General features: G+C 35.2%; 1 protein-coding gene across 1 annotated transcript in view; it reads left to right on the top strand.

Annotated features, from left to right (window-relative positions):
* LOC125823082 (fatty acid amide hydrolase-like) overlaps positions 1 to 9,570 on the top strand; it is a 339,008-nt gene that overhangs the window by 276,164 nt on the left and 53,274 nt on the right. The window contains exon 2 of the mRNA XM_049502504.1: positions 9,310 to 9,414. Within this exon, the coding sequence (XP_049358461.1) occupies positions 9,315 to 9,414 (100 nt within the window). The 5' untranslated portion in view covers positions 9,310 to 9,314. The remainder of the gene's footprint in view (positions 1 to 9,309; positions 9,415 to 9,570) is intronic.

Genomic DNA, 9,570 nt, shown 5'->3' with positions numbered 1-9,570 from the left:
GTTTAATACAAAAGAAATATCAAACTCAAAACTAAGCTGAATCTAACTATGTCTGAAATAAGCCTCTAAACTGACTAGAAATGTTGGGACATGCCCCCAACTAGATCTAGCAAAACTGAAACTAAAGACTAAAAGCGATAACGATAAACATGTCACTAATCCTCGAAAAATGAGGACTCACCACTGATGCTGCTGAACTGAAGATCGAGAACCGATCTAAGCATGATCTGGATACTGAGAACCTGAACCTACATCACGAGAAGATGTAGCGCACGTATGCGTCAGTACTTGAAAGGTACTGAGCATAAAGGATAGAGTAAAGCTGAAAGAACATATAACTAAACAAAGCAATAAAGCAATGAAATAATCTGAACATAATATAGATACTGAATACTGAGCTAACTAATGCAATGACCAATTTATAACATACTGACTGAATACTGAATGAACTGTAAATGTGGTCAATGCAATAGAGTCTGACTGAACTGTGGGAGCTACTAATAACCGACAATAAAACCACATGAGCTAAATGTGGAGTCCGATGTATACGCCCCATCGAGAGGACCCAATATACCCTGCCAGAGGTATAGAGGCATGCTGGCGTGATCACTAAACTGATGTTGCCCACAGAGGGGACTTACACCTACGTGGCTCGTAGTTCTGGGACTATATGGGTACGCTGAAACCCTAGTCCAACTCGATATTATGCTACTCCCAATGAATTAAGTGGTTAACTAGTTATGACTCAATTTCTGTCAATACTGGATAGCTCAAAACTGAACATGCAAACTGAGAATGCAATAATTAATCTGATAATGATGCATTCATAAACTGAGGCATGTATAACTGAATTCTGAAATATCTGACCTAGCATGTGTAATTCAAGAACTAAAGAAATACATAGTTAGGGTTCTGAAATTGATGCAATAAACTGAGCAATAACATGACAATCTGATTTGGAACATTTAAATAACTAACTTATGATGAATTGTTCAAATTCTAGAAACCCTAGGTCTGTTCATAATCATGGAATCAAGAATCTGACTGAATTCTAGGGACCTAATGGGCGAAAGGAACCCACTAGTGAAATCCCACATACCTGGTGACGAATTCCATGGAGAATTTTTTTGATTTTGGGGCTGAAACTGAAGGAACCTCGATGTGTTCTTGAACTAGGGTTCTTGACCTTTTTCTCCTTCTTGATTCTAATTTTCTAAGTTTTGATTAATGATTTTGACTAAGGTAAGTTCTAATTATATTTCTAGGCTTAAACTGATTAAAACCTCATGATTTAGGGTCTAAACGACGTACCTTAGGGGTTAAACGAAATAGGAAAAGACCAAAAGACCCCTGAATTAACTGTTGTCGGAGTGACTGACGGAATGGACTGACGGTCCGTCGATCAGGTCCGTAGGTCGAGTCTGCCCAACAGGGCTTCACTAAAACGGGAATAACTTTTTACTCGGACGTCAGAATTTAGCAAACTCGGTGGAGTTGGAAAAATAATTCAATTATCTATCTAACCATAGGTCATGGGACATATAATTCATTTTTTGCTAAGAGTTATGACCATCTGAAGTTGATCCATTAGAATTTTCAGCTAACTGGCTGTTGATCCTCATATACGGTCAGACCAACGGACCGTGGATCGATTGACGGTCCGTGCTGGTCGACCGTAGTTTGTGTCAGAGGCTGGTAAGGGAAGTCTCGATCCACGGACACAGACCACGGACCGTGGTCTGATCTACGGACCGTGGGTCTGTCCGTGAGTCGGGACTTAGCCAATTTTAATAGAGCTGGTTTGGGGAGGGGTTGCAGTGGTGAACCACGGACTACCAGCACGGGCCATGGTCTGACCTACGGTCTGTGGATGGTGACCGTAAGTTGCACCTGCAACTTCTCAAAATCTGCACTTTCGTCTGTTTCGAATACGGGGTGTTACAATAATTCAATCAATTAAATTAATAATCAAGAGAACCCATAATCTTGAAGAAAACCCCAAACTCAATTGGGGATTTCTAATTTTGAAAATAGGAGAATTTGGGAACTCCATGAATGGAAGGAATCCATGGATGAAAATTATCATACCTCAATGAAAAAAGCTTTCCTTCAATGATGGAATTGGAGACTTTCCTTGAAACCCTAGGTTGAGCCCTTCTTCTTCAAATTTCTGGAGAGAGAAATATTTCAGAGAAGAAGAACTTGGTCTTCTTTTGTAAATTTAAGAGAATGACTTGAATGGGTTGAATTTGGGTTAAAAATACTTATATAGGGGTCCTAGGTATAGGTAAAACGACATAGTATCATAATAAAATAATTAGTAAAACACCCAGCTGACCCTGGCTTACAACTGACGCGAACCTCCATATGGAGGTCCACACGAGCCGTCAAGGATCACACGAGATGTGGTGGCAGCTATGGCCCTTAACCAATGACCTGGGGAAACCCCCTAAACTCTTGAATCACCTAAAAACCCACAGAATGAGCCATCTTGTCCTTCACGACTCGTCTAAATGGCTCGTGAGAAGGGATAACCTTGGAGTGGCTACTACTTCCCCTTCACGGGAACCACCACAAGCCATGGTGGACACAACGAGCCGTTTAGGTGCTCGTGGGAGGGGAGACCTTTTTGTCTAGGCACTATGAGCCTTCACGAGCCTCACCATGCCTCGTGGGTCCCTTCACGACCCATCTAGGCCTTCGTGAAGGATGACTTGGCCCAGTCTTAGGCTTGTGACATCTCATTTGATCCTTTCCTTAGCCCAATAGATTTTGAGGTGTTACATAAGCCGAATTATTTGTCTTAATTGTTAAATGCATGTGTGTGGGCTGATTAAGAAGTATTTAGGGATGTCTTTAGTACCCATTTCATGATCTAATTGTTGAAATTAGTTTTAGCACCATGTGTTTGATAGAATGCCTAGATGAACTCTAAAATGATTTTCGAAACTTTTTGTGCCGAAATGATTGAGTTTATTGGTTTCTTGTTTGTTTGTTGTTAATTTTACACTGATGGTAGTTAATACTCCGTGCTAAATTTTAAAGTCAAAACTGGTTGTTCATATTGAATGGGGCGACTATTAGCTTTTGCAAACAGGCCAACGCTGAAGCACTGTTTACTTATGTTAACCCCTTAACTTTTGCGATTACCGCTTTAACGGCCTTATGGCCACTTCGGTGATGTTTGCTTTAAGCGAACTGAGCATCGCTTTTGCTATATCTAAGGCAGTTTCCTACTAGTGTGAATTTTTCAGAATGCTTGTTTTGGTTCTAATTTGAGTTCGAACCATTTTCTTTGACTTCTAATTATCAAATATCATTGTTTAACAGATAATTCACACACTCATATTCTATTGTGATTTACAAATTCTCACAAGAGAAGAATGGCACATAAACACGGGTTTGAGGGGGAAGTGGTGGTCGACTATGACCAATATCAATTTGTCTCTCTTCGAGCACAAGAGATTTATTATGTTGATCTGTTGAAAAAGAAGCTACTTCTGGAGAGAGGCATATCGCTCGATAAGTTGAGGAAACACTTTTAACTTTCTACCAAATGTTGTTGGCATCCGGTTGGATATGCTTTGCACCTGAACCTTCCAAGGCAAATGAGCAATGGGTTCGGAAGTTTTATGCCAACCTTATGAGCCAACACTTGAAAAATGGCTCAAAATTTGGCATGAGTCACTTGCTCGGACAAAGTATTGACCGGCACTTGAGGAACCTCGGGTGCCACGTTCTTTTTTGCGTTAGCTCTTCGAGAAGGCATATCCTGAAAAGCATCGAACAAGAGTTAGGAGAAAAACCTATATAGAGATAAACTCTATCGCACGACTTTAGAGTAAGTGAAAGAAGTGAATTTTCCTAAATGTAATGTAGCCTCCAATTCATAAAGTTGGCACGCTTCACACTCATGAACAAGACTTTACTCAACGCAGCTTGTCAGACATCCTAGAATCTTACTAAAACATGATGTTCTAGATACCAAGTTTGTCACAACCCAGAGTACCCCTTAAGTGTTACAAGGAGAATAGAACCCTGAGAGGCCCTAAACAAGCAACTTGACATAAGCATAACGTAAAAAAAAACATGAGAGAGAGCAGGGAACATAAGTCTTATATCATGAAAGAAATCTGAACATAAGTGTAGAAATCCAAACTTAGTCTGACATAGCCTTTCTAAACATCATAAGAGTGGTTGGGACATAACACATACACCACATACAAGTCTGAAACAAAAGACAATAAGATAAATAAAGTAGCAATGGTATTGTCCTCGAAGCATGAGGACTCACTAATCCACGGTACGAACAAAGTAATCCAACCTAACCACGAGTTGTAGGAGGAACGTTGGATCCTATATTATGAGACAATATAGGCACAAGTATGTATTATTAAAATGAATGTACTTAGTATAGGGAAATTCATAAAATGTAGGCATGATAACATGATGAACTTAAACATGATATGCAAGACAAAGTAAAATGAAATAAAAGCTTTTAGAAAGAAATCATAAATCATATACGAAGTCAATGCATACTTGAAACTATTTGAGAGACTTTCATAAAACCTTTGAAGAAAACATTATTCATTTGTGGGATATTTACCATTAACCATGTTGCCATGACCCTCACACCTTAAAAGAAGAATCTACTTGCCAAGGTAAAATTATGTCACATTCATTCTTTGCTAAAGTGAATCCACTAGCTTAGGTCAATTGAGACAATCCTACGTTGGCACGTAGTTATGGACAAGATAATTTCTACTAAAGACCAAACCTCTACTAGCAATATGGTCTTCATTCCAAAGTACTATCGGTGCTAAGTAATCTCAACGAAAAAGACATAATCATATTCATATCAAAATACTTGGAAAAGCAACAATTAAGATTACCAAACCAATTATAAGTCATAATAGAGTAGCTCATTTCAAACCAAGATTTCGTAAAACTTTCATAGTAAACACTTACCATTCTAAGCATCTAAATCATGGTTTTATTCAATTACGAGAAAACCTTTCACAAACCATTAACACTTTATAAGCATTCTTTAGTCATAAATTAGTTTTTTCATAAAACGTGCATAAATCCTTAATCAAACTCATGATCATAGTTCATAATTTCATAAGCATTGTTCATAATTCAAGTTCAGGCATAGGCGTGGGTCCCTATGGAAATCAATTGAAATTCATGTAATTAAATTAAATCATGCATAATAAGATTGAATGTAAACAATTGAATCACAATAAATAGGACCCATGGAAAACTACATTTAACCCTAATAGAATTGGATTAAATCAAATTAGGAGATTGAGATTCTTTTGGGACTGAATGAATTAAAGGGATCCATTGGTGAATTCACACATACCTTGATAATAAAAGCCCTAAGAATCAAAGAAGAATGAGACCTTGAAGCTTGAAACCCTTGCTCTTCACCTTGGAGCTCTTGAGAGAATTTGAAGAAGAAGACTTGAGGGATTTGGGAGATTTTTAGTGAAAGAGAGAAATTAGACTTAGTGGTGAGGGTAAAAATGAGCATATGGGTAGTTATAAGGCTAAAACGATGTAGTTTAGGGGTTAGATTGGTAGGAAAACACCAAAATATACTCGCTCTTAAAACTATCGAGTGACAGTTCTGACCTACGACTTGTAGGTCTTCCTACGGACCGTCCTGGTCAACCGTAGAATCACTTATTAGGACTTAAAAATCCTGGACAATTTGAACGAATCATTACTACGGTTCGTCACCTCTTATATGGCTCGTAAACATCACCCATAGAAGCCAAGTGACTAAAACCCTCCAAGTCCAAACACATTTTCACGGAACACATCCTACGGTCTATAACAGATCCCACGACCTGTAGGTCCAAGGTTCCAAAAATTCACCAAGTCTGTATCAACTCTACGACACTTCCTATGGCCCGTAGAAAATCTTACGGCTCGTCATGTTCATCCATAGACCATCATCAGAGACTTGACATATTACAAATTTTTGAAACCCTTCCTACGGCTGCCTTCTACGGCCTATATGGGTACTTATAAGGCTAAAACGATGTAGTTTAGGGGTTAGATTTGTAGGAAAAGACCAAAATACCCTTGCTTAAAACTATCGAGTGACTTCTACGATTCTGACCTACGACTATAGGTCTTCCTACGGACCGTCCTAGTCAACGAATCATTACTATGGGTCGTCACCTCTTCTATGGTTCGTAAACATCACCCATAGAAGCCAAGTGACTAAAACCCTCCAAGTCCAAACACCTTGTCACAGAACCCATCCTACGGTCTGTAACAAATCCCACGACCCATAGGTCCAAGGTTCCCAAAATTCACCAAGTTTGCATCAACTCTACCACACTTCCTATGGCCTATAGAAAATCTTACGGCTCGTCATGTTCATACATAAACCATCATCAGAGACTTGACATTTTCCAAATTTTTGAAACCCTTCCTACGGATGCCTTGTACGGCCTATAGAACCTTCTATGAACCGTAGATCCTGCATCAGTCAACCCAAAATTTGCAACTCCTTTCCAAACTCAAATTCCATTTTCCGAGGTATTACACAACTACTCCCTCCGTTCCTATTTATATGTCACCATTTTAGGTTTTACTCCCCTGAAGAAACTAGGTAAGCTTACCATTGTATCCTTATTTAGTGTTCTCTTGAAGTCAGGTTTTCTATAAATGAACATGAATTGATTTACTTTAATTAACTAATTTGACCAATGAACATGATTAATTACTTAATTTTTCTATGTTCAACAACTGTATATTTCCAAGGCTAAGAACTTTCAAAGGGTAAAATAGGAAGAATAATGTCATTTATGCATTGATTTTGTGAAATGATAAATATTACGGACCATCTATTTTTAGTAAGGATGACATATAAAATAAAATGATGACATATAAATAGGAACGGAGGGGGTATTCAGAACCATTTGTTTTTAGTAAGGACGACATATAAATAGGAACAAATGGAGTATTTTCTTCCTCTATCCCAACTATATTTATTAACTCTGATCTTTATCATTTTGTGGAATATATATAAGTAACATTAGCTAACTCTGATACTTTTTATTTTCTTCTAGACTGATCAACTCCCAAACAGGGCCGTCTTAACTACTAGGCCACTAAAGCCATCGCTTGGGCCCCAATATTTTTGGAGGCCCCCATTTAAAAAAAAGTACTTATACATATTATAGAAAAAAATTATATGTACTTTTAAATTATAAAAAACATGTAAGAAGTAAAAAAGAATGTTGTTAGATTTCCCACTTTAGGAAAGTGAACGAAACATTATTGGGGAATAATTTTCTTAAGTGGGAAATATATGCTTCCTTGGTTATCTCTAAGAATTTGACCTTATGTTATTATTTACCTTATATCATCTTTTTTATTATTTTTATTCTCAATATTGAACTCTCTCCTACAAAATCTTTTGATTTACTGTTAAGTACAAGTTGAAAAAAACATAAAATTTGCTTTTGAGTGTCTTCTTCAAAATCTCAAGAAGTGCGACAAGCAATCATTATATTGAAGGAACGCAACACTATTTTGATATTGTTATATCAACTTATCAAATTCGTGCCAGGTTTTATTATTCCAACTTTATTTTATAATTTTTTCCTGTTACCTTATTATTGTTGATATTCTTAATTCTTACGTATACATCTTGTTTTGAATAGTTTGAAGCATATGAAAATATTTTGGTTTCTAGATGATGAGAATTTTAAAAAAACATTGTCTTAACATTGAACTTTCTTTAATACATAATAGTTATTTTGATATTAATGGTTTAGATTTATTCTTTGAATTAAAAGTGTTAAGAGAAACAATACAAGTGGAAGACAATGATCTAATGGAAATACTTGAAATCAAATAAAAAGACTTGATTCTTTTCCTAATGCATATATTGCTTATAGAATAATGTTAATAATTTCTATAATTGTTGCTTCAATTGAAAGAAATTTTTCAAACTACAATTGATAAAATCTAAGATCAACAATGTCTCATGAGAGAATGAATGAATTAGCTATATTATCAATTGAAAAGGAATTACTAAAAAAAATTGATTATAAAACAGTAATTAATGAATTCGCATTTAAAAAAGTTAGAAAAGCAAATTTTAAATAAAAGTATATATGATGCTTGTTCTTTTAAAAAATATAAAATAAAAATAATATTAAGGCCCATTTTTAGGATTTCGCTTTAGGCCTCCAATCTTATTAAGTCGACTCTGCTCCCAATGAGTGTCAGAATGCAACAGCTTGTTGAAAAGATAAATAAACAAGGTTGTCGAAGGGGATGATACTAATGGGGTCATTTTCTGTTTGTTGTCTTATTTCATTTCCTCAAATGGCTCATTTCCTTTTGGTACAGTTTTTAGCTATTTAATAAATGGGCTATGCCCTATTTTCATTTTATTTTATTTTTTAAAAAAAAAAAGATACAGATGGGGTCTTTCCATAAAAATTTTAAAAAAAAAATTAGGGTAAAATTTGAAAAAGAAAAATATGATGAAAGTAAAAAGGACAAATTTTAAGTGTTTTTTTTACATACAAATTTTTAACGAAAGTGAAAAAAATGTAGGAAAAACGATAATAATTCTTGTTAATACTTAATTAGCGATGGTTAATGAGTGCGCCAATTGGGCTGCTATGTACTAGTAATATTTTTTTGTTGTTTTAAGAAAAGAAAAAAAAAAGAGAGTAAGAATGAGAAGCAAAGAGAAATGGAAAATGACAAATTAGTGAGTGTTTGTAACGCTTATGCTTAGAAAATGTCAAAAGAATTGTTTGTTCTACAATTGGAATGGACCCTCCCTAACTTTTGCTTTTACAAAGAGAATCCCTTCTAATAGTGAAAACTACAAAAACATCTCTATAAATAGCTAGTTTCTCTTCGTTCACTTTGTTTGTCATTTGTTTCTAAAATATATTTGTCATTTTTATCATATAAAAAAAAAAGATAATTATTTTTTCTAGGTTTTACCCTCAACACTAAATACTTATTCTTTAAATTATTTTTCAAAAATTTAATATTAAACATCATTTAATAGGAATAGTATGGTAAAATATGTATATCAATAATTGTTTTTTTAATAAGTCTGTCAAGTCAAAAAGTGACAAGTAAAAATGAATGGAGAGAGTATATAGAAAGAAAGAAAGAAAGAAAATTTGCATGGGCAACGTAAGTTGAATTGTTGTTTTGTCCCATAAATAAAAAACTTTGATATATACCACCCCATTTCTTGTTCTTCTTCTCCACTCACTTCCACCCACTCTTCTCTCTTTCTCTCTCTCTCTCAAATAAAAATGGGATTTTTGAAGACTAAAGGAGAGATTTACAAAGCTGTTGAAGATGTTGATGTTGGTCCCAATAGTAATCAATTTTATCTCACAGCCAACGTCAAAGGTTCATCTTATTTACTAATTATATTGCTTTCTTTTCATTTTTCTCTTTCACATCACTTCAACAATTGATATTAAAAATGTTAACTTACTCATATATACCAAAGGAGAAAATATTTTTAAAACTTTTCGATGATTCTATAATATACACTTTTATTTT

The sequence above is a fragment of the Solanum verrucosum genome, unplaced genomic scaffold (genome assembly GCF_900185275.1).
Source record: "Solanum verrucosum unplaced genomic scaffold, falcon-dt-bn FXZP01000301.1, whole genome shotgun sequence".
NCBI classification, from domain to species: Eukaryota; Viridiplantae; Streptophyta; class Magnoliopsida; order Solanales; family Solanaceae; genus Solanum; species Solanum verrucosum.
Note: the sequence above shows the minus strand (reverse complement) of the source record. Positions and strands in the feature narration are given on the sequence as shown.